The 26,128-nt window shown below is 39.6% G+C and overlaps 2 protein-coding genes across 4 annotated transcripts in view; one reads left to right on the plus strand and one right to left on the minus strand.

The window, feature by feature from the left end:
* LOC129361735 (SPRY domain-containing SOCS box protein 4-like) overlaps positions 1-11,968 on the plus strand; it is a 66,477-nt gene extending 54,509 nt beyond the window's left edge. For all 3 annotated transcript variants that reach the window (XM_055032773.1, XM_055032775.1, XM_055032774.1), the window contains one exon: positions 9,280-11,968. In XM_055032773.1, the coding sequence (XP_054888748.1) occupies positions 9,280-9,407 (128 nt within the window). In that variant the 3' untranslated portion in view covers positions 9,408-11,968. The remainder of the gene's footprint in view (positions 1-9,279) is intronic.
* Positions 11,969-14,651: 2,683 nt separating this feature from the next.
* clstn2a (calsyntenin 2a) overlaps positions 14,652-26,128 on the minus strand; it is a 137,368-nt gene continuing 125,891 nt past the window's right edge. The window contains exons 13-18 of the mRNA XM_055033227.1: positions 22,362-22,567; positions 22,059-22,226; positions 21,169-21,314; positions 20,930-21,050; positions 18,524-18,714; positions 14,652-18,451 (exon numbers count right to left, since the gene is read on the minus strand). Coding sequence (XP_054889202.1) covers positions 18,233-18,451; positions 18,524-18,714; positions 20,930-21,050; positions 21,169-21,314; positions 22,059-22,226; positions 22,362-22,567 — 1,051 coding nt within the window. The 3' untranslated portion in view covers positions 14,652-18,232. The remainder of the gene's footprint in view (positions 18,452-18,523; positions 18,715-20,929; positions 21,051-21,168; positions 21,315-22,058; positions 22,227-22,361; positions 22,568-26,128) is intronic.

Below are 26,128 nucleotides of genomic sequence, written 5' to 3' on the forward strand. Positions count from 1 at the left end.
TTTAACCCCTTTCACCTCTCTGCTCCCTTGACCTCTTCACGTCGCTCTCCTCTTCATCGTCTCACCCGTTTGCTGCTCCTCCGTAGCCCGTCCTCCTCCCCCGCCACCGTTATTTTTCCACTTCTCTTTCACATCTTGCCTCCTCCTGTTTCTCTTATCTCCTCTCCTCTCATCCCAGAGGAGACGGCGCACATTGGATTTACAGTAATTCTGCACGGTAAAGAGAAAACAGAGCTTTAAAAAGAAACACCACCGTGCCTTGTATTACCACCATCGCTCGTCTCTATAGTAGCCAGATCTGCCCACAGTGCCCACCTCTCTGTGTGACACTAATGTGGACGCTAACACATTAGTCATATTTTTTTAAAAAGCCTCAAGTAATTTAAGCGCTACCATTAGTTTTGTTGACATATTTTAAATTTTAAATATTTTAAATATGTAGTTTTGACTTGAGAGAAGAGTGCTCCTTTTAAATCTGTGTTAGACGGTCTTTGTTCAAATCCATCAGACCTCCCGTCATCTGGCCGCATCCTTCTTTAAGTACAAAAGGATTTTCTGAGAAATCCTCCATTACTTCATCAGTTCTGCACAGCGTCTTCGTGAAGGGGAACTGTGCTAACATTTGGTGGTGTTGCATAATGAAGCACGGAAGAAGACGCAGAGCCGGTTCAGAATAAGGCGGACTGTGGCTGTGAAGGACGCTGGTGTTGGACAGAGATGAATTTCTGGTGCGCCTGAAAAAGAGAGAACTGTGCTCAAAAGAGTGAAGACACACCATCGACTAATCCCTGCCTCGGCTCAGATGGGGTTTTTTTCAAGTGAGGTTTAAATATCTTTTTCTGCCTTTCTCATTGATGTATGAGGAGTAACTGCTGCATCTTTTTCATGATTCCCAGGGTACGCGTCAAACGGAGGCAGAGAGATGTTTAAATGTGTATTTCAGAAAGCTTTGATGTTGACACACACTGAAGAAAGTCCCCTCTAACACCATTTACATCTGACTTTTAACTTTAGGGGAAAGAGAAAATCATTATTCCCTGCCAAGTTTCAAGTCTGCAGTACTTCTGGGTGTTTATAATCTCAACTTCCACTAATTAAAATGTTAAATTAAGCATCAGTAGTTGTTCCCTCCCAAAGTTTTAAATAAACAACCAAATAACTTTGGAGATGCAGGCATTGGAGATTTAGTGCCAGTACCACTTTATCTGTAAGTGCTATAATCAACAGTGTTCAAAGTATTTAGTTTAATTTGTCATGCTATGAGAGCTCATTGTCACTGCAAAACATCCTTTACTCTTTTAAAATACAGGAAAAAAAAATTCAATCAAATTTAACAATACTTTACCCATCCCAAAAGGAAAATGGGCTCAACGCCTGAGCAGCAGAGACAATACCCTACGGTAACATGTCCTGGACGACACCATCAAATGTTGATGGTCACTGCTAATCTGTCTCATTTGCTTTTGCTGCTCCTCTTCAAATGTCTGGAATGACTTCCACACTTTTGAAACTTGGAATTGTGACCTGATTGCGCCAATCAAACAAAAAACATTTAGGATCAGTTGAGCTGAAAATTGACCATTTCCAGGCAACAAAAGATAAAAACTATCAGCTTTGCCAAGTGACTTTTCATATCTTTCTCAACACAATTACTACTTATTGCTGTCACATTTTCACCAACCTGGCACACATCTTTATATGATTGCTGTGGGATTAAATATTTTTTCATCAACTAAATCATGTTAATATTTATGTGTTTTCATGAAGTTTTCAGGTTCCTTCTTGAGACGTAGCGTGTGTTCCTGTTTTGATTTCCTGTGTACGTGAGCTCACATTTGTTTGTGCTCTTTGCATCTGCATTGCTAGCTGTCATCACTCTTGTGGATTTCCTTTTGTGAAAGTATTTGTCTCTGTGCATGTTTCCTGTTAACTGAAAAACAGTGCTGTGGGTCAGTGGCCTGAGATTGAGATTGGGTTAACAGGTGTGATATGCGTCATGCTGTTTAGACTATTGAGCTGTTGCTAGCTGTAACCTTTTCTGCACGCACACGCTTATAAGCAGACAAAGGTCTGTACCTAGTGACCTGTGCTTTTTTTGTTTTACCCTTATTGCCATTTAGAGATTAAGGAGGTGTTTTTTTTTCAACTTGGATACATTTTTTTAAGTAAAAAATATACCAGGTGCTCTAGATTTTTAGAGTGAAAAAGAAGAACTTTAAAAAGAGGCAGCGGGGTTTTACTGATGGAGGAGTCCCTACCAGGTTTATTTATGTAGCACTAAACAAAAATCCCACAAGGGTGGAAAATGAAAGTTCAGAGTTACAGATGAGATGAAGAGGAAGCGAAAAGAGAGAGGAAGACTTGAGAGTAAAAAAGAAAAATATCTTTTTTTTCTCTAAGATATCCAATTTGATTTCATATTGCATTTCTTTGGCTTGTGCAGAATGAGACCTCACACAGCTCGGCTAAACTGTGTCCTCCTGTAATGGTGCTCGCAAAGCTGAGATCAGTTTACCTCTTACTACATTTTCTTTAGCTGAGTTTCTGCAGTTTGCTCACAAACACTGACTCCTGTTTCTGTATATTTTTCTTCCCTTTTCTTTCATTCTTTTAAAATTTAGTTTTTTGTCCCGACACGCTGATGTCTCCATCGGTCTTCTTGGACGCTTCCCTTCCCTGACCTTCCCATTTTGTTTGTTCCTGCTCCGAATTTTAGACACAGCTGACTGAGAAACCAGTGTCTTTTGCCACCTTGACAATGACGTTTTCTAATCCCCTCCATTGTTTCAGCTGACAGGCCTCTTGTTGGGACCATGTTTCCTGTCAATCACCCAGCAGCTGCAGCTCCTTGTGGTCTTCAAGCACTCTTTTAAATCCAGACTCATTTACATAGACTTTGCTGGCATTTGTTTCAGAAATTCAAATGTGAGGCTAATTCCAACATGAGGCTAATTCCAACATGAGATCATAACATCTTGTTCTTATTTACAACAGTGACATTTTACTGTACCTTGTTCTATTTGGTTTGCAGGATTATGTTTTCAGTATGAATGATTACTAATGATGTGTCATGTATGAACGATGTTGGATCTTTCTAAAACTGAGCTATGATACATGTAACAGACTATTAAAAAGCAGAGTGCTGTTTTAATAGATTTGGGGCTGAATAAGTCTGGATTTCCCACAACTCGTCTCCATTAAAGTTTATAGTTTGAACTGCAGTCATATTCATAACTCAGCACAAACAGAACGTTGTGGAATAGCCTCCGAAGGAAAGTTAGAATCAAAGCTTAACTTTTCTAATTTCCCTGTTGGTTGAGTTAAATGGAAAATAACATTTTACCCCTTCATACCTTGTTGTTGTAACCATCTTGAGTAGAGAAATATATCCTCCGCCGACGCCCTCTCATTTATATTCTTGACGAAAAAGTGAGAATGACATGAAATGTGAAGGAGCAAACATAACAGTGGTAGCTTTTTCTGTTTATTCAAGGATATCCGCAACAATAGTGCTGCAACACTGGTGATGGAGAACATACATTCAAGATCAAAATTATTAATACCCCTCAGTTTTTGCCTTTCATTTATTTCATTGGACTAACATCCAATATTGATGTCTTGGGAGTGGCTCAGTCAGAAAGCAGATTTGAGCTAAATATTAGGGTGATGCAGGGAGGCATTCCAATCTGTAGATTTTTTATTTATTTATTTTTCCTACTGATGCTCCTTTTTCCATTAATTTATTACCTTTTGCAAGATGTCTGTCCCATTTCCTGTCAGAAACAAACCTCTTGAATGGCAAATAATAATAATTCAACCATCTCTCTATCTCTGACCATGGAATAAACAACTTTGAACTTATTAAGAAAGTTGGATTTGACGTCCTGAATAGCATGATAAAAGGTTTCAGTTTTGAGGGAAATTAGATTTGACTTTCTTCTCATATGACTACTGTTTAGAGGCAGTATGTAAAATAGTAAGCCGTCTTACTTTAAAAGTCTAAAGGAACAAGTTTATGATTATTGTTTCATTCCAGTCAGGTTTAATGTGAGAATCTTCGATCACCTACCTCCACTCAGAACTGCAGTATTATTTAAATATAACTACTTAGGCCCTCCAGCTTCCACTTTAGCTATAATAAAACTTCACAGCCAGAGATTTCCTCCCAAATGTAGCAGAGTTAATTAAATCCAGTCAGCGGTACAGCAGAGAAGTTGATGATCCTTTTCTTTTGTGTTCAGGTTCACAAATAAGAGGCAGCTGCAATAGAGACTCTAAACTTACTATGAATGTTGTTTCCATGTATATAAGCGTCTAAAAAAAACTCATTTCTGTTCTCCTTTGAGCAAAAGAAACCAGAAAAAGCCTTTCCTCTTTCTCTGAACTGTTTTCCTCCCTTTAAGCCTATACCTTTGTCGGCTTTTATTTCTCTTCCGGTGTTCCCCTCAGGTTAGTTTTTACATCCATCATTAAAAAGAGATGCTGCTCTTGCCATTTTTTGCCCTCACTCCCATTATCATTTTCCACAGACTATAAATCGGGCTCTTCACCACTTTGTGCTGCATCTCATTATAGGCGTCGTGTCACATTGCGTTTCCAAACGACTCGTTGTTCCTGCTGCAGCAGATCAGGGGTCTCGGTTCATATTCATAGAAAGATGCGTGATCAGAACAGAAGTTCCTCATTACGACGGCCCACTCTCCCAGAATTCACCCTGACGTCTCTCAAGTTTGAAGGGATTCCTTTGGAGAGGCTGAGGAAGGTAAAAAAAAAAAAATAATTAAAATAAAAAAAGTTGCGGGTTTGATTCTCAGCATTCTCAACAACAGGGAGAACTTGAAAAAAAGCAATAAGAAAGACAGAATTTTTTTCCTGTTTTTTGAAAATTGCTGTTATGAAACGATTAAACTCTGACTAAACTAGTTTAGCATCATAAATAGAAGCTTATTTAATGTATCAGAAACTGCATGACTGTGTATTTCTGAACTGCTGGTCGTACTGTGATATGAAGCCTTTCCAGTCTGAAAGCGTAATGACGCAGATGCAAATGACCCAGTGGTTGATGATCCACAGTTTATCGCTTTATTACCTTTTCTCTCTTAAGGATAAAATTATAGAATCAAACATGATGGATTCAGAGTCATTAAGTGAGATTTGGTTTTTGCCTTGATTTGTCTGGGCCTTTCTGTGGAAGCTATTAAGCCCAGCAAATTAAAGTTACCGTCCAATACAAGGCCATCATGAACATCTGAAGGCAGCTGATGATTAATGAAGAGTTTTTATTCAGTTTGCCGTTAATAGAGCAACGCAGTCAGCTTGAGCTGGAACTGTATACACAAACACGTTGCAGTACTCGGGCTGAAGCCTGGGCTTTGAAACAGTTAAGACCAGCTGGGAGTTTGTGGCCAATTTCAGATTACAGATTTTGTAAAGCTCTGACTTGCTGAAAGAGACTTTAGCTTTCTTTGACTTTGTCCTTTATTAATAACAAGATACTTTTTCCCCCCCTTTTTGCATTAATTTAAACTAGAACTCATCAGCAATAAAACACTTATACATGGTTTTAGCCTGAATTTCTTATTAAATAAATAAAATAATAATTAAAATAGATTTAATTTACTCGTGTTCAATTGAATACCTGAAAAGATATTCAATTATTATGTACGCCATTCATTCAAAATGGCTTCCTCTAACTTTTTTCTGAACACCTTAGTGAAAAACCGCTAGCTGAGTTTCTTCCACCAACGACCCAGGCCAGCCTGTTTGCATTTAGCTTTGGGTCGTTCAGTAGTTAGAGAGCAGATAACATTTCTAGCCAGTCACTTGTCGGAGCAGGTGAAGTGTAAAATGTTTGATTACAATTACAATCAGATCGCCTCCTCCTGTGTATCAGATTTGATGTATCTCTTATGAAGAAGGGTAATAAATAGGCTGTAAACCTCTTAAACTTCAAATTACACAATGCTTAGCGGACAAATAACATGTAAATGATCCAAGCGTTACGCTAGGATACCTTAGGGTCTCCACAGGCGTTTAATGAGGTGCATTAAATGAAACCTCTGAAGGTAAACCTGATGAGTCTCAGACTTCTGGAGCTCCTTTGATTTTAAGTTTCTATTTTAGGAGTTGGGAGTTACAGCTTGTGAATCTTTTCATTTTCAGTCTACTTCTCTCTGGTAATATTTTTACATTTTCAGTGTTTTCTCCAGAGAGAGAGTAGAGTAAAAAACAGGAGTCACACACGCACACACACACACGCACACAGAGAAGACACTGATAGCAGCCACACTGCTGTCTGCTTAGACCGCCTCTATATAACAGAAACTACGCTGAAGAGCCTCCAAGCACACTCAAATTAATTGGATTTGCTGTTAAATTGCTTCTTTTGACAAGTGCACACACACACACGCACACACACGCACACACCCACACACACACACACGCACACATACAAATACCCTTGCAGTTAGTTCGCTGTGATTTTTTTTTAGCTCTTAAAAATTGTTGTAGCGTCTCTAGCAGCAAATGGAAGTTCTCAGCTCCAGTCTACTGCAGTCTAATAAGTCTCCTGCACTCACACAGCGGCTTCCAGCTACAAATCAGGACAAGAAATTGGCTTTTCTTTCTCCAGAAGAGGTAATTAGCCACTTATGCCTGAACTAAAACAAGCCTTTCAGAATCTGAATCCCTAACATTCATCTGTCTTTGTCAGTTTTCAGCGAGTTTTGTTGCGACAATCGACTTATTTATTTTTTTTCAGTATATTTGGTTTGGATTCAGTCATCCATATAGCTTATTTGTGAAGGGATACTTTTACGCGAAGCAAATTATCTGCATTATGTTACCCTGTTGGAACAAAAAGGGGCATTAATCACGAGCAGGTGTCGGTAAACACTCTGTTCCTTGCTGATCTCTGGCCAGCAAGGCACTAAAGCCAGCTTAGCATCTCTGATCTATTTGGGGTCTGCTTTGTTCTTCATCAACTTTCAGAGGGAGAACACAGCAAAGTCCACTGCATGCGGTTCTTATTGCGTAAAATAACCCTTAAGCATGATAATTCAGCTTTATGTGAGGCATGCTGGTGTGTATGTTAGACCAGACTTAACGCATCAGGTCCTGACACATCCTGTTACCTGCACCGATCAGGCATAAGATTATGACCACCGACAGCTGCGTTTACTACCCTGTCGTCATATAGCCTGGTGGTGGGTGTGAGGCATGTTAATCAGCAAGTGAACATGTGTCCATCAATTGATAAATAGGCGAGTGTAATTGCCTATTTTGGGAATCAAAGTGAAGTGATTTGAGTGAGGTTGAAACTGATTTATAGATTTCGGCATTGAGCATCTCCAAAACTGCAGCTTTGGTTGGGTTGATTCCCAAACTCAGGGATTTTTTTTTTCCACTATATTGACAGAAACAAAAAATAATGCTCTTTATTATTTCCATACTTTTAGTAAATAAACAGGAACTCTATGAAATATAGTGAAAGATTTGTGTTGGGATTTTATTTCAAAGCTGGATAAAATTAGGTGATTGTTTTTTACTTTGTATATAAGAATGACCATGTTTTTGCTGTTTGTATTTCTTTAAAGACTATCAAGCATAAAATGCTAAGATCTTGCATTTTTGCTGATTAAATATTTTTTGTGCATTTTCTTGTTAGTGAGATGAAATACTTTGTGTGGTGCGTTCAATTTCGTGAACAAAATTGAACGCACCACACATGGCCACAGTACCAAATCTTTTATTTATCAGTAGCTTCGTCTATAGTTTTGATTTAAATGTGGTTTCCAGGATGAAAGCGTCGTCAAACAGAGGATAAAGCAGACAAAAACTACTGACTGTCCACAAGTGGGGTAGTTGTGCCTTTTCTGAGTGTTGGAGTGCTTTAATGTGACAGTGGCAGTGCAAGGACACACGTTCATGATGGGTGGTTTATGTGTTGTGACTCTGAATGTGTGAGTGTGTGGAGGGTGGGCTGTCTTTCATCCTGTGGGTTTAACCTTGAACACATGCATGCAGAGAGCGCTGCAGCTTCAGGGGCAGGCGGTAGAGGACGTCCAGAGTTACAACAGGTGATGGCACCGTCTGCGTGTCCTCAATGAGAGCGGCAGGGACTGATGGGTTGTCTCTGCTCCAGCCTCCTTTTTAAAGCGGGCTTTGAGTTTGTAAGACTCAGATGTCCTCTCAGAGGAGATCCACTCTCCTTTTTTTCCCCTTTTTTCTTTCAACTCGGTAAACTAATATGGGGCTGAGAAAGAGCAGCAATGGCTTCTTTGTAGTTTTTATTTTTGATACAAATCAGTGCAACCTTTTTAACTAACTATATTCCAGTCTCACATTTCTAAATTAAAGTGATTATTAGCAAAACTCTTTTTTCAACTCTCAAAATCTACTTTAGACCTTTAAGCATCTTAAATGGCCAAGAAATGTCGTCAGCTCTCAGATTTGGATCATGGCTATCATCTGCTTTCCACTTATTTACATAAATATACCCATTTGTAGGACCGTCATTATATCACTTTACAAAAATAATCAAATCCTTGAGCTTTTTCTATTTGTGTCACATTAGATTCAGAGTTTATTTATTTTGTAGGGATTTCACACGATAAACCAACACAATCCAGTTTTGCAATCCAAATGCCTTTGTGTTCAACGTCTTGGAGTAAATATTTCTGTGTGGTTACCTTTTGACACAGTTATAACTGCGAGGTGTTTGATTTTTTTTTTCCCCCCAGCTTTGCTTTTTTTTTATCTTCAGGTTTCTGAAAATGTCAAAATTTGCACTGAAAACCCAAGAAAATATTTAAAATATTTACACTTTAACTATTTTCAGAACTTTGACCATTTCCTTCCACTTTACCATAATCAACTACTTGTGTTGGTCCCGAAAAAATGTTATTTACTCTCTGACTGACAAAGTATAAAATCCTTCACGAGGAGTGAATCATTTTTATATGTATCTGCATACTGGACCATATTTCAGCCAGTTTTTTATGATTCAGCATCCTGTCTCCTCTGTTAATGTTGTGCTGCAGCCTGTAGCATCTGTTGTCTCACTAACAATTCCTCTGAAGTGGCAGTGATCATGTGAGGGGCAAATAAAACACATAGGTCTGCTTTGGTTTTCAATGTGGTGCACTAATGATCCAGTTGTGCATAAGCTCAGGAGTCATTAGCAACATGTTATTAAGTAATTCATGTAAATAATCATCATATTTGAAAAGACAATTTGACGTCGCTTCTCTAACCCTTTCTGTTCTCCGCTCTCCTCAGCCGAGCCCCTGCCGCTCATGGACCTGTGTCGACGTGCGGCCCGCCTGGCTTTGGGTCGGGAGCGGCTCAAGGAAATTGAGAGCCTCCCTCTGCCCCAGTCCCTCAAAAATTACCTCCAGTACCAGTGACTGACACCGGCAGATCCAACTGGGACAACAAGGACACAGAGCAGGCCACCAGAGATTCTGCAGATGGACGATGAAAGGGTGAACTTGAGGTCGCACAGAGGGGATGACTGATTGAGGAACGTCCACACTGGAGCACCGCAGCTCTCATGAATCCGTACAAGGACGGATAAGGACGAAGGCAGATGAACTGGGGGAGGAGGAGAGGGAATTCAGGCTTTCCAACAATCGGACCACACCAGCTTCTTCTTTCTTTTTTTTCAATTTTAGGCTGCTTTTTTTGGGGTTTTAGACTTGAAATAAATTATTGATGACAGCGTCACATCAGTGTCTCTTTCATCCAGACAGGAAGCCCATCCTCTGATGGCACAGCGCTGTTAGGTGACAAAAGCAAACATCGCCATCTAGTGGTGAGAATAGTAATGAAAAGAAGAAAAAAAAAAAAACAGGAGAAAGTAAGCACACTAATCCCATCCATGGAGGCCTTTCTGACATTCACTCACTGACCATATCATTGCAGCTGATGTCTGTTCATAATCCACACTGGCACAGGCGGCCGGCGGCAGAATCAGAAATGTCCAAAAGGATTTTTAGCACTGATGTCGTATTTATGTGACTGACCCCAGGCCTGCCCATCAGCTCACACTGCAGACAGATTACATCAGCACACATCTAGGAGGTGTGTGTACTGATCCTTATTATACATCCTTATTTGAAGAGAATGAAGCCCTTTTCAAACATTTAATGCTGTTTGTCGCACTCTTCTCAATCCTTCTTTTTGACACTAAAGTAAAACATTCTTGATCGACTCCTCAGCATGAGACATTAAATTATAAAACCAGAACTTTCTCACAATTGGCAACTTTTCAATTAGTCTTTAGTTGAATTTTTGATTGATATATTAGATATTTTTACATTAAACAGATATGATGTTTAATTTGCAGGATTGTGAAAAGTTTGACTCAGAAAGAACCTGACCTATGTTCGTCTATTATGAGTTAAAACTAAAATGAAACGTGTTCATAGTTCCCCACATAAATATTCTTTTTCTTCTTCTTTTTTTTTTTTACTTAATTCCATCTTTAAAATGATATAAATCATCGTCTTTAAGGGCATGTAGGTTATGCCATCTTGCAGCATTTACAAGCTGGTCTTGGCAGCCTATTTACCTCGGTTTAATTTCCTTCTGTACTTGTTGGTTAGATAAATGTGTTTGAAGTTGGTTGAAAATTCAAAAGGGACTCTTTGTCCAAGTTTCTTTTTTTCACAAAGCGTACACTTCACATAAACAACATCTCTATGTTACATGCTGCGCTCTGTCCATCATGTGAAAAACATTTAAGTCCACAGATTTCAAAAATTTGCTTTTTTTAAAAAATGCATTCATGCACAATACAAACACAAGGGTATTTTTGTTTTAGCATCCTATAATCTCTAAATTACTGAATAAAACTTAGGCAAAGTTCGAGTGATTGCTTCTGTTTCATAGAAGTTAATCAGGATGTTTTTTAAGCTAAATCAAGTGATGTATTATCATCCCCTGATCGTTTACCTGTTATCCAGAGGTGTTTTCATAACCGTTAGGGGGTTTTAACTTATGAAAAAAAATAGCAGTAAGAAAAAAATTCACTGAATCTTTTTCTCACTGAATTTAATTCACAATACAACACCACACAGCTGTGGGAGAAATACTATGAAATAAGACAGAAGATCCAAGTGTTGAGGTAAATTTGACTTTTCCATCACAACTTTACCTTCAGAATCATGTCTGAAAGGGGCTTCATTTCTCACTCAGTTCGAAGAAATCTGCCTTTTGTTTTGGTTAAGCTAGTCTTTGGTTTCTTTGAAAATCATTCCTCGTGTGACACTAACTCATTTACAACAATGTCACATCACAACCAAAGTTATTTCGGTGGAAGCCATCGGTCGTAGAGATGCGTCTTCAGGCCTGTGCCTGCATGGCGCAAAGAGACGCCGGCTGTTGTTTGTAGCGCCCCGCTGTAGCTCACTTGGTAGCAAGCAGCGTGTGTGTCAGCTCTCCACGCCACTGCTGTCACTTCCTAGGAGACCAGAGTTTGACTGGATCTATAGGAGAGGCTGTAGCAGGACCTAGGGACCTGGCTGTAGAGACTCAGCAGGTGTGCTGCTGGATCCGCACAGAATGTAGACGACCAGCCCACAACCACAAGACCAATGGATTTCTACTTCCTTGAAAATGGCTTGAGTCACTTTTTCAACTTTATTTGTGTTGTTCAGTATAAAACCTTTTCCATCCGATGATGAAAGGATGGACAGGGTTTATTTATCACAAGCTAGCTGTGTGTTTGTGACATTCAGGTTGATTTTGTTCAAACGATGCTGACGATGAAGGGAGACGGAAACTCAAACTTGTTACTTCAATGCTGCTTTTATTATGATGATGATGATGATGATTATTATTTGCGATGGTTATGGTCTTATCTTCTGTTTTTATTGGTTGGAATGAGGAGAATGGGACCATTTCAAGAGTTTAGTGGAATCAATTAGAAGTATGAAATGTGAATAAAAGCCAAGTGACATTGAAATGCTTCCTCGCCTTTTTTCTTTCAACCCACTTCTGCTTGCAAACAATGACCACAGACGAAGCGACATGTCATTTTAAGAACCCCTTTCTAAGACGCTCATCATTATGCAAAGTCAGTACCTCAGCCAGTTTGACCAGCAGGAAGATGGGAATGGGCCTGGCGGTTCGCCGGGGGGGGGGTTCAGACCGCTACAGCATTTTTAATTTTGTCTCAGTGAGATTTAATCTTGTGTTCATGCTAAGGGACGGAACACGGGGTTGCAAATTTGTCTGCCTTTTGTTTGCTGATGTTCATTTAGCATCAGCAAAACAAAGTCAGTAAGTCAACAGTTACTCAGCTTCTGGTGCCGCTCCTGCTGCGGTAAATACAACACATTCAGGAGGACAAATGCAAATGACTTCAATCTATCAGAATCTGATGCTTCCTCTAGCTGGAGGATCAAGACTCTCGCTAAAACAGGAACATGTCAAGCTCACCTCAAGCAAGCACAGGCACTTTAACAAACAGTCCTCCATGTTGTGTCTGCTGCTTGTCCTTAATCACTTTAGGTTCCCACACACACAGGAGCATCATTATTTTCCTGTGTTCAGCTTTTGGCTCTTTGAAGACCTTTGAAAACGAAACGCTCCACAGGAAATGACAACAGACCACACTAGTAAGCTAATGGAAATCATTTTAGTCCCTAATTAGTCCCAGTTACATGATTAATTATTGTATTAATGAAAACATATTATTAATACAGTACTAGACTTTTATTTTTCAGCAGACTGCTAGAATAAAAGAGAACCAAGATGCATTAATTCAACCATTAAATAACTTTGTTATAAAACCTTCAGCCTTGTAGAAGAACAATCATCTAGAACTTGAATAAGAGTGGAGTGATCTTCCCATCCAACATCAGTGTCTGACCTCACATATGTGTGTCTTGAAATAACACCTTCTCCAAATGTTGGGAGAAAAAGTCCACATTCTATTAAGTATTTATCTAATTTAATCAATTATCCATCTATCAATAACCACTCCATGTATCTTGGAAAGTAAAATCTGTTAATCTATTTTGGTGTGAATGCAATTTTCCCAGATTGTAAAATAAAAACGTGCTGAATTATTATTATTTTTTTCTTTCTATTAATTTTCTGTCTGGGCTCCAGAAAATAATGAAACTATCAGACAGGTGACCATTAAGTTAAAGTCCCATGAAGACTGTTCAGCAGATGAAGTCTTGCTACGCTGCTTTCTGTTCTCTGTTCTGCTGAGTGTGCATTTCTTCGCTTCCTGCATGCCCAAGGAGGGGGAAAGACAATCGACTAATTAGTAGCTTAATGTGGCTTTTTAACCGATAAGCACTGCATGTTCAATAATGTTGAAACGGACCTCAGAGAGCCAAGAATGCAGTTAATAGCTATTGACTTGGTTGAGCTGTTAAGCAGGTGAAATGGGATTTTCTGTACTTGGACATTTCTTTCTGCGGCTCGTTTCATCTTTTCTTGAAGAACCTCCTCCAAATGAAAGTCTCATTTTTGGTTTTCCTTCTCTGTTCACAAGATTAAGGTTTTCTAAGAGCAGATTGTTCTCTTTTTGGCATCCTTCGTTCTCATCTCTTTATGTTATAAACCGTAGGAAATCATCAGCACATAGGCTTTTAAAGGAACAGCAATCATTTTTCCTGTCATTTTGTAGTCAAGTAACTTTGTTAGCTTCAGTTGTTATAAAAATGCTATATAAATCAAATATGACTAAAAACACAAGAATTGACATCGTAATTTAACATGTTGAAATTGGAGATAACCTTAACCCTTCTGACCTTTTAGCAAAATTTTTCCAACATTGCCCCTTTAAGTATCTGACTATTCACATTTTATTTGTCTGGCCGAGTAAGAACATTGAGGAATAGTAATAAGGACAAACCGAAATGAGAAATACACCCAACACATCCCAGCCATGATTGTGTTTCACCACAAATATCTGGGATGCTGCAGATCGGCTTGTGAGTGAAATCTATTTCATTTCCGTCATTCTCACAGCAATGCAACATTCTCCCTGTTTTTAAAAATAGATTTTTATTTACTGGACTTTTGCTTGAGGAGACATTTGTAAAGACTCCTTCTTGTTCATTACAGGTGTAATGTCACGTTTATGACAGTGTCGCATTCTTATGCACACCTCTTCAAATAAAGTATTAACCGAGCTTTTATACAAATCACTGTGTTTGAGATCAGTATAGTTTTAAAGTAATCCCAGGCTACTTTGAAAGGTACCTCTTTCTATAAAAATAGCTTTTAGCTTCCAGTTCTGAATTAATACTAAAGACACCAAGAAATCTACACACTTATTAACCTTTAATAGAACCGAATAGAATAGAATCAGAATTTTCTCTTTAATGTCTGTCTTACCCTGGCAGAGAAATAGGTTCACTTCTGACAAGAGCAAATAAAGGAACTGCATACGTAAAGTTAGAATATTCTTTACTGGCCCAAACGCTGGAATAGATGCTGTGAGATATGTAAAAGGCATTGCCTGCATCAACGTGAGTTTTCCATCAAAACAAATGGGAACATCCAGAAAGGCGGCGCCGAGGTGTGAATTTCAGGAAGCCTGCTAAATGAGCTAGCAGCTTATGAGCCTTAAAGCATCCAAACAAAGAACATGCGCGGACGCCACAGAAACAGGAAGCAGAGCCGCGTAGAGTCTAAAACAATTCTTTATTGATCAATATACAGAGAGCTGTGGGATGACCACCAGATAGAGATAAATCCCAACTATTTAGTTTACAAAAAGAAAAGGAAACAGATATATAAAATAACGGTCTTAAACATTTTTACAGGGTTTAATTTTATATGTAAAAGAACCTCTTTATCCTTTCTGTTTACGAAGCATATTATGATAAAGAAAACAGGGCAGCTGCTTCACAATGGTGACACCACGAGCACAGGTGTTTAAAGGACAGGTGGACACGCGACATGTCTGCTAGAGAGCACATACATCACAGGAGAGGAGGGGGAACCAAGCTGTGGTTTTTCCCAGCCAATCTAGCCTCAGGTTAACTTTACATACTGGACACTTAATATGAATCTTAGGGTGAAGTCATCACAGTTAAGGATGACTCTGGTTTCATCATAGCTGGAGGGTCAGTGACTGCAGAACAAGAAACAGTTTTCCTCTCAAGGTTCAGGATGGGAGTTTCAAAGGGCGCTCCACAGATTTTGCAGAGGAGGGTTTGCTGTGGTCAAGCAGGTCTGCTCGGTCGGTGGAAACGTTTGCATAATGTGCTCTGTGGATCGCCTTTCATTTGAAACGAAATGCACATTTTAAAAGCTGGATTCGTGGGGCTGTTATTAGGACGCAGATATGGATTATGGAAACATTTTAGAGAAGGCGAACTCTGAAAAACGTCGGCTCTTCCCTTTAACCCAGCGCTCGTCAGTTCCGGTCTTCAGGCCCTCCTGCTCTGCATGTTTTAGATGTGCCTCTATTCCTGAACAGCTGATTGAAATGATTTCATGACCATCAAGTACTGCAGAAGCCTGTTAATCACCCACAGATTCCTTCCAGGTGTGTGGCAGAAGGGGAACACCTGAATTATGCAGGGCAGGAAGGGCGTGAGGACCAGAATTGAGAAATACTGCTTTAAACAAGCATCCATATAGAAATGCAACAAGATATAAACTGCTTTTGTCTTAATGGGTGGGTGAAAAGCACCAACACACAAATGTTTATAGTTCTGGTCAGTTTTTTTACATCCACTCATTATCAGCATGAGTGTATCATTCGTTTGGTCGATTTATTTGCACTGCAAGATGCTAAGAGACATTTATTCTAATATTTAGGGTGCATTTGACCTAATACGTGCATACATGTAAATATCTATTTTGCCATTGTGTGTATTAGAGAAAGTTCAAAAGAAAATCTAATTAGTGCACCCAGCTTCGTAATTAAAACTAATAAAACAGTGCGTGTGTTTGTGCGTGCATATGTGTGTGTGAATAGACCTAAATTAAATTCAAAAGTGATAATATTCATGCTCATGCTGAGTGGATGTAAACTTCTGATTGGTACTGTAGGCTGAAATGGTTATGAGGAGGTGGAGAGGGAACCTCCGAGTCAGACTGACTTATGTTTACATATTACATTTAAACTTAAAAAAATAAAAATCTCTTCTGCCGCTATTTCTCAGAGTTCAACCTTGCTGCAGGGTGATGCTGGGTGGTAATTACGGTGATGCCTAAGATCATGAAAGTCCTGTGTAAGTTGTAGACTCACATACATATTGCTTTAACCAAACCAGGAAATCACAATTTTTAAAATCAGCTTCTCTTTACATTTCATCTTCAGGCCAGTGTTGGCCTTCAGATTTGAATTAAAGTACCACTATGCGATTAAAGACTTCCGATTCAAGACAGGAAAGCTTTTGGGCTAAAAACAACACGATTAAGTTGGCTTTAAAAACCAAGCAAAAACTAAAGGAGGGATGACTGCTACGTATAATCTGTTGCTGTCACTGTATGCAACATATAAGAAATGAGGAATGTTTTGTTGTGAGAGATCCCGGGCCACAGAGCCACAGCACTGCTCATGCACAAGAAGGAGGCGTGAGGCTGCAGACAGGGATGACGAACACTGAGCAACAACATCGTTACACCACACAGAATATTTAGATTCAATAATCTATATCTAAAGGTTTTATGCATATATTAACCTCTGGACACATGTATTCATACATTGGATTTGCAGACAATGCGGTTAAGACGTGAAGACAAAAAGTAATGTTAGGACACGTGTACAGCGCTTTGCTTAAGTATTCATAGCTTGTAAACTTAGGTTTTTTTCCCCCCGCCCCACATTTTGTCCTTTTACAACCAGACATTTTGAAGGGATTCTATGTGAGGAACCAGGACAAACGAGTTCACAAATGTGAAAGGGGGAAAGAAAAGTATCACATTGTGGAGGTAAATGAAATCCACTGCAACACTGCCATTTCAAGAAGTGCAGTTCAATCCATCATCTAAACATCTAAACATATGCGATATGCATATGCAAAGATGCAAATAAACCAGGAAAGGAAATTTCACCTAAACTAAGAGGTTTGGGAAGAAGAGCACTAATCAAAGCTGCAGCTCAGAGGCCCATGGTAGTGTTGGAAGAGCTGCAGAGAATCAAAGCTCAGGTGGGTGAATCTGTCAAAAGATTATATATGTGACAAATTTCCTGAATGTTTTTTTTTCCACATCAGTATAGTGCTTGTTGAGAATATGTTATTTACTTAATCGTAAGTTTTGCAATTTCTGCAATGTATCAAAATTGCGTGTGTGGAAGGCATTGTTTAAAGAAACAGAATTTAAAAAGTCCCCATTATCACTTTGCCACAAGCCAACTAGATGACACAGTAAACATGTGAGCTGGATGTTCTGCTCACATGAGACCAACATTGAACTTTTCGGATGAAATGCAAACAGGGTGGAGGTGGCATCATGCTGGCGGGATGCTCTTATTTGTCACAGACTGATAAGCTGGTCTTTGGAGGACGAATAGAAGTTGATAGAAAACATGAGAGGCTGCAGGTGGCTTGAAGTGTCGCTCTGGGTTGGTCTATCACGTAAAATCCCAGCTAAAAACATTGAAGTTTGGTGGCAACGTGTTGAGATGACTGGAAAAGTTTAGACTATGAATACTTTCTGTTGCACACTGTACTAAATTCAGGGACAAGAGATAAGTTTTATGTGTTATGAGAAAAAACTTCAGACTTGTCTGCACATGCACACACACGCACACAGCCGCACACACACACAGCCGCACACACACGGTGAAATGACACGTGCTTATTTTGTGTGTTTATGGATGCTCTGCCTCACTGCCAGAGGAGGGAATAATGACAAAGACTCAGATAATGATTTCCAGCACTGTGGCACTGCAGCCAACTGTATAATGTTTGTCCAGAAGAGGGCGATATTACTTCAAAAACGACAACATGGGAGAATTTGTGTATTTTTCCAGCAAAAGATTGTAATTTATATTAGACAATTTTGTGTGTGTGTGTGTGTGTGTGTGTGTGTGTGTGTGTGTGGTGTGTGTGTGTGTGTGTGTGTGTGTGTGTGTGCTGTAGCTGTGACAAGCATGTGTTAATGCCTGCATAGTGTATGTGTGTGTGTGTGTGTGTGTGTGTGTGTATGTGCGTGTACGTGTGTGTGTGTGTGTGTGTGTGTGTGTGTGTGCAGTTGAGAGAGATAAAGCCACTGTGTTTGTGTAGACGGATTCCTGTGTGTGTGCTTAGTATGCTCCACATGAACTGTCCCACTCAGGTTTCCCCTTCTGCTTCCTCCCGTTAACCTCGTCTCTTCCTTTGTTCCCCTCCTCTTCGTCTTCATCACTGCTGTCTGATTCAACGATCGTCATGCCTCCCACCAGCTCGGCGTCGTCTTCTTCATCCTCCTCCTCACATTCTTCTCCTCTCGCAGCTTCTCCCAGAGCCTGGGGTCCTCTCAGGTCCTAGACAACAAATTGTGTCCATTGCATCAGAGATAAATAAACCTGCTGAAGACTTGAGACGGTCTCGGTTACCTCCATGGGGTTGACAGTGATGTTGAGGCCAGAGCCTTCCCAGTCCGACTCTGGATCCTTGATTTCATCCTCTTCATCTCTGGAGCTCTCCTGATGTGTGGCGTGGATCCTGTAGATCCCGATCACCACAATGATCACCAGGGCGGCGATGCACACCACAATGACGACCGTGGCCGCAGGGGGCGCTGGACCTGGCGGAGGAAAGAAAAGCTTGTTTACAATCATAAACTACGTGGACCATGTGCAGCATCACTTCAGTTTCAAAGTGTTTTTTTTTAATAAGAGACAAAGCTGGAGACATGTAAAGCACAAAAGCTGTTCATGCTTGGTGGCGGCACAAGCCTTGGGATTATGATAAGAGATAAGAGCGACAAGGTTCAGTGGAAACTGATTCAGTGAATACATCATGTGCAGCGCCACCATCACTCTTGAGTGCACAAAGGATGTGTACACAAGACTGAGCAAGAAGCTGAAAGATCAGCTGTTCACTTTTTTCGTTTCTTTTTCCTTGCTGTGAGCCACATCTTTTACGTTTTGATTGGTTGCAGCCTCTCCAGCAATCCTGACTGGGAGATTAGAGCACCAGCAATTTATCGGGATGAAAAAGGCACACAGAAAAGGAAACTGGCTGAACATAAATTGACCTTATATTTTAACTCATTCGTCTCGTTGGTTACAGGTCTAACAACAACATGAAGACTCCAGCTTTATAAGCAAATCATTACAATCCAACTTGAAGGCAGGGTAACAATGCACCGAAATGGACTTGCAAAAACTGTCACAAGCAAATCAGAAGTCAGCGGTAACCTAAAAAACTGTCTTCTGCAGGTTACAGCTAATTTTTCTCCAATCTAGACAGAATAAGAGACTTTATTGAAAACAGGAGAGTTTATTAAAGCCCAAAGGAAGCATTTAGGTAATGAGGGTAACCTGCATTCATCATCGACTACTGAGGTCAGTCCCTCCTTATGGTTACTTCATGTTTACCTGACGAGTCCACCCAGAAAGTGAACTGAACTACAACTTGTCAGAAAGTTTTCTCTCTGGAGTCAATGGACCACTTCCTCTGTATTGACCATTTTTGATTATCTATTTGTATAATAAATTTTGCTTACAAGTAAATTGTTAAGGAAATACATTCATAATAGCAGCCTGGTTCTGTGAGAGGCATCAACAAAACTGTTATCCAGCAGAGGAAAACGATCAGAGCAACCTTCCTCTTATTAGCAAGACTCACCAGCTTTGGCTGAATAACTTCAGGGATTCGGCTGAACTTGCTTCAGTCCACTTTTACAGCGACGAGGTGTTTGACTCTCATTGAGATCATGATCTGTGCTCGGTTCACATTTTCCTTTTCTTTAAAGGTTTCCTTGGCTCTGGTGGCCTTTATTTGAAAGTAGTTTGACAGGAAACAGGGTAATGAAGTCGGGGGAAGACATGCGGCACATGTAGCCAGGCTGGGAATCGAACCTGCGACCACCGCCACGAGGACAAAGGTCTCAATATGTGGGTCATGCTTTGCCCCCAGTAGCCTGACATTTTCCTTTTCTAAGTTTTCAGTCAGTTCTTGGTGGATTTACTTGTATGTTTTAGACCACTGCCATGTTGCAGGGTCTAGTTCTGCTTCAACTTATTTTTTTATGGGTGGTTTTACATTTGATCAACATCCTCTGATGCATGGGATTCATGTTCTGTGATTGTAAAATGGTCATGTGCTGTACCATTGTTTCATAGCTGGTTTGATCATTTTTTTCCTGGTATACTACATTTGGTTTATGCTCAACATGTTCTGTTCCAGTGTCCAAATAATTACATTTTAGACTCATCTGCCCAACGAACATGAATCCACATGTCATGGTTTTATCTCCATTCTGTCAGTGCCACAGGCATCTTCATTTTCCATAAACGTTTTCAGTCTCTTACTGACTATACGGACGTGTGCCTCCATAGACTGCTGTGGGTCCCGGCTCCTTCTAGGACTTCTGTTAGTATCTTACAATCTGCTTTCAGGGTGAACTTGCTTGTTGAGTGTAGCCTGGGCATATGGGCAGTTGCATTAACTGTCCTTCACTTCTACATATTTTTTTCCACACTATGGAAATCTGGAATACAAATTCTTTTGAGACCTCTTTAAATCTTCTACCATACTCATAATCAGATCTGACCTTCTTTCTGAAGCTCTCTCGATCTCATTATGGGGTCCAGTGACATTTTAGAGGTGAGGAGCATGCCAAATTAAATGTCTAACATTTCGACAGGATGAGCTGTCTTTTGAAATGCTTCAGCACAAATTATTATCAGATGGGAACAAGTTTGATGAGAAAAAGGAGAAATTCATGTGTTCAAACCACTCAAAAAGGTAAGGATATAACAATATAACAATTCACTTCTTCATTAGTGGGTTACCTGACATGTGTGAGTTCATAGTGTGGATCATCAGAGGGCGATGGACCGCTCTCATGTACTGGGACGGGGCGGCCATGTGATTAACGTGCTCCACGGCTGCAGTGTGGTGAAGAACGCTGATCTAACGAAGCAGGAACAAAGAGCCATTATTCTCAACGACGAGGCCAAAGAAAGGCACAAAGTTTAATGTGCAAAAAAGAGAAAAAAGAAAATATCTATGAATGGCATTAAAAACCTGCCTCCAGGTTGAACTCGTTGCTGGTGTAACGTCCATTGAGTTCGGAGCAGGTAAGTCTGAACCTTCTCTCCGTCAGAGAGGCAGGTCTCCAGTTCCTGTAGCGCAGCTGTCTGAGGACCTGCTCATAGTGGGCCATGGAATCCACACCTGTGGGCAGACGAACCCACTGACAGAAACTACCCCACATTTATGTCCAACTCAAATCTGGAGGACACTTAAAAATATTTTTCTGCCTCTGACGTCTCTGACGCTGACCGTAGCCACCGAGTTGCTCAGGATGAACAATAATGACACTGAAAAATGTGGATAAATCAGAGCTCATGTGGGGTGGTGTTAATACCACAAAAAACATGCAGCTCTCATGAAAATGCTAATTGTTTATTCAGATGATGGAATTATGTCAGAAAATTAATTGTTGTACATTTGTACAGACTGTCAGTAGCTATTTGAAACAAAATCTGAGGATTATTTGAAAATTGAAAAAAATTAAAAAAGGAAATTCATATCATTTTTTTTTTTTGTGTCACCTTAAATTTGACCTAAAAAGAAGGTTGAAATTTATGGACTTTTAAACAATAAGAAAGACATTTCACACATTTTTAATCTCTATAAATTGCTTCCCAGGTTTTGGCCTCTTTTCAGCTACCTTTGAAATTACTTGACTTTTAAATAAATAGATGCACAGATCTACCTTTATTTATTGATCTGTTTTAGGAAGATTTCAACCTAATAGAGTAAAGCTGATCGTTTTGCTATGTTTCAGTCACTCAGATTTGTGGAAATTTCCATTTACCTACTGATTTAAAACAGAAGATGTTCCCTCCAGATTCTCATATTAAGATTTCTCACAGACACGGTTGGGGTTTTATGAGTGATGTTAAGTTGGGCTACCATATACTGATATTCCAGAGGTGGAGTTGGTGGCGTCGAGGTGTTTTCCCAGTAAAGCACTGTGCTGAATCTCCAGGCTCTCTCTCTCTGGTTCCAGTTCGTCTCCGATTACAAGCACATCACAGTAGTCCAGGTTATGCATCACCTCCATCACTCCTGGCCGGCGGACTGCACACACAGCCACAAAGTTATTTAACATACAAGTAGGAAAAAAAAAAAGGTTTGCAATGATAAGGTCTGGAATTATGAGTAGGATGTCAGATAAAAACTGTCTTGTTGAAGATGAGAGGTGTGTCCACTCACATCCACCAAAGCTGTCGCCCTTCATCACCGTGCTGGTGATCCGAAGCTCTTTGAAGGGCGCCACGCCCAGCGGGCCGCGGAGGTCGCTGGCGGGTCTGACAAGCTGCTTGGATCCTGATATGGTGATTCTGGGTTCACTGGGTGGCAGCACCATGACCACCGCCTTGATGTCCGGGATGGAGACACATGTGTCCTCTCCAAAACACCTGACGGATGGACAGAGGAGGTGACACAGCAGCACGGCTTATATGTCTTCACCTAAAGCCTTAACTATAGACTCCCATGGAGCCGATAACGCGCTCCATACTCGGTCTTTGCTGTCATGTTCTGATAGAGAAAGCAGAAAATATCTATTTCTACAACAATGCTTGTTGTAGAAATAGAACTATCACCAACTAAGATACAGCGATGTATTATTATCAAGATTTTATGTCAACAACACAAAATAGAACAAAGGTTTTCAATTATGCATAGCATTAAATTATTTACAAATGAAAAAAAAAACAAAAACAGAAATGCGGTCCAAACTCTGCAGAACCACGTTTGTCTCCCGTTGCAGCTGTCAGAGCTTTGGGGTCTGTCTCGATCGACCTTTATTCATTCTTACTGGCTCAGTGGTAAAAGCTTGAATAGACAGAGAAGCTGTGAACATAGATTTTAAGTTTTAATAATAGATTCTCAACTGGATTTAGATCTACAATTTTACTGGGATCATTTTGTTTTTATGTAAAACAGTTATTGGGAAAGTCACATGCAAATGACTTTCGACTTCTCTTTTAATATTTCGAAATGAAAATGTGCATAACCAGGTAATCCCAGATAATGACTGGTTTGCTAATTTAAAACATTTTCTATATAAATGTAATTCACATGTGTGGAGATGCTACACCACGTCAAAAGATGCTTTATTTTCACCTCTTCATCAAATTTGTTCTGCAGCTGACAGTTTATTCTTTTATGGCAGCTTATACACAGTTTCTCTTATATTCAACTAGAGATTCTCAATTTTCCTTCAAATAGACTATTTCTTAAGGCATTATTTAAAAGTCTATTAATTTTGTATGAAACACGCTTTTTTGATCGGTAAGCTGTTTTTTTTTTTTTATCATGCTGATGAAATACTCCCTGATATTTCTAGTGTTTTTTCTAACCAGCTCTCTGTCATTACTGCTGGTGATTCTGACCTGCTGAAGGCTGGATGGGATTTTTCTGTCTCAGTCTCAAGACTTTTGCATCTTCAAGCAAGTTTTTAATCCCAGACGTTTGATGGATATAGTTCGGTCTGAGTTGCATTTCAGGGTGAGAATCTTCCCTGCCCATTTTGAAGAGTAACATCCCCCCCAGCATGATGCTGCCACCACCATGTTCCCCAGTGGGAATTGTGTGCTCAGTGCAGAACATCTGGATTTACACTGAACTGTACACAAGTGACTTTTGTTTACTAATGAGGTGACTTTTTAAATTTGATTCATACAAAAAGAAAATCTTAAAACCTATAGCATGATTTTACTTCAGAATGATGTTCTTCAAAACATCTCAATAAAACACATTGGTGCTTGTGTTTGTAACCTCATAAAATATATTTCAAGGGGCAGAATTACAAACATTATATGTCTTCTGTTAAATCTTCTCTGCATGATAACATGTTTGTAACAGTATTAACGGAAAATAAATTGTCAGTGATGGTTGATATTTTTTGGGCTAATTAATAAAACTCATTTTATTCCACTACTGCTCCTGGATCTTGATTTTGAGTTAGATTCCACTATAAAGACCAGCACAAGATTTGTGTTGGAAATTAACAGGAACTATTCATGTCTTTGTTTTCAAATGTTAAAAAATATAATAATAATAATAATAATAATAATAATAATAATAATAATAATAATAATAATAATAAAAGTTAGTTTTCCTTCATACTGTTTGCTTTTTACATTTCACCCAGCAGCACCATATTAATCATTTTTGCTGGGTCATGTGGAACTAGTCCATGAACTCTATATGCCAGAAAAGCCCAGTGAGGATAGGCAGAGGTAAGACTGCAAAATTGAAAAGAAAATGCAGCAGTGAAGTGCAAGAAAGTGATATTTCAGCCACAAAGCATAGATTTCCATAGATTACACAATATCTATGTGTATGGATATGTTTCTGAAAACTGATGCGATTTGTCAAAGCCTCAGGCGATACAGGCCATATCCTAAAGCCTATGATTTCTGACATAGTTGGAAAAAACTGCTGCAAGCTGTGACAAAACAGAACTATCAGACGTTAAAAAAATGAAAAGAAATCCAGCTTTCTTTAATAACAGGCTGCAGACTCGACATGTCTGCGGAGAGCACATGGAGGACTCTGCCAGCTTTATCTCCACAGCGGCGGGTTGGCGTTGCACAGTCAGACGACTTCGATTGTTGTTCCACAAGTTCGTCTCACTTTATCAAACGACGTGTGTCTGAGCTGACCCCGGCCTGCGTTTAGAGCTTAACAAAAGAGGAGCACGGGTGTAAAGGCAAGAGAAGGACAGAAACACTGATACTGAACCCCCAGATGGGATATGGATGAAAGTGGACTCTAAATATAAGATAAACGATAAATCTACGTTTAACATTCAGAACCTCAGGCAGTAAGTCATTACTCTGGATGCATTAAAGCAGTTTAATAGGTGTGACACTCATTACATCTGCAACCAACAGCCAAGAAATGTTGCTATCTTATATATTAGGGGGGAAATCCAAATGTGGCAGCTTGTGCAAATTGAAAAGGAGAGGCAGACTGAGAGACTGACCTCATCATCCTGAAGATCTGCTGGGTTGAAAATCACTTGAGTTCAAAGCAAATTTAAAAGAGCCACAAACAGACAGATAACAACAACAAACAGGAGAAAGGACAAGGAGAGTTTATACTCTCTACAAACACCATCAGGTTTTATTTCCTGGAGGTTACATCTGCTTTTCTTTCATGGTTTAATTGGTTTTACACTAATGGTTTGTTTTTGCCCATCTCACTGAGTGTTCAATGGCTTGAAGACAAAGTCAAACCCAACTGATCGGCCAGGCTTTTGCATCTCCTTCACACTTTGTTACATACTCATCTTTTCACCAGAGGTATCTCCCAGTTGTGTCTGAAAAAAGTCCTTGTTCTGGAAGTGAATCCTAATTTTGCACTTTCGAACAACGGTGAAAACTATCGACAAACTTATGACCAATTTGATGGGGATACTGTTGGCAGCTGTACAGGACTGGATGTATCATGTATATATGTATCATGATTTCTTTCAGGAGTCTGTAGAAAGTGTAGATGTGAGAAAAAAATTTGAAAATTGCGCTGCTAATTTTAACACATTACATCCTATGTAAGTAATTAATCAAAATTATAATTATATAAATGGTGTAAAAATGTCAAAATTAGAGTTTAAAAACCTTAAAATACTATATATACTTTATAGTATACTTTACATACTATAAACTAGGGTAAAAATGTGAAAACTATCTTGACTGACAAGTGTTTCCAATCATAAACATACGTTTTGCTTCAGCTGAGGGCAGAAGTGCATCATTTTAAATGTGTCACAATTAAGGCAGAAAATATGTGCAGATCAATTTTAATTAAAATTACCGATCTTTCAAGAAGCAAGCAACCCAAACCTCCCTAAATGAAGATCAATCCCAAAGGTCTGGGGTAAAATCAAAAGTACTAAGCCCCCAGCGGGGCTGTTTTTAAGGTGCAGTTCTACTCCAGGAGTCTGTTTTACACTGGAAGTTGCAGAGGAA

This window comes from Poeciliopsis prolifica, unplaced genomic scaffold (genome assembly GCF_027474105.1).
Source record: "Poeciliopsis prolifica strain line A6 unplaced genomic scaffold, Auburn_PproV2 SCAFFOLD008, whole genome shotgun sequence".
Taxonomy (NCBI): domain Eukaryota; kingdom Metazoa; phylum Chordata; class Actinopteri; order Cyprinodontiformes; family Poeciliidae; genus Poeciliopsis; species Poeciliopsis prolifica.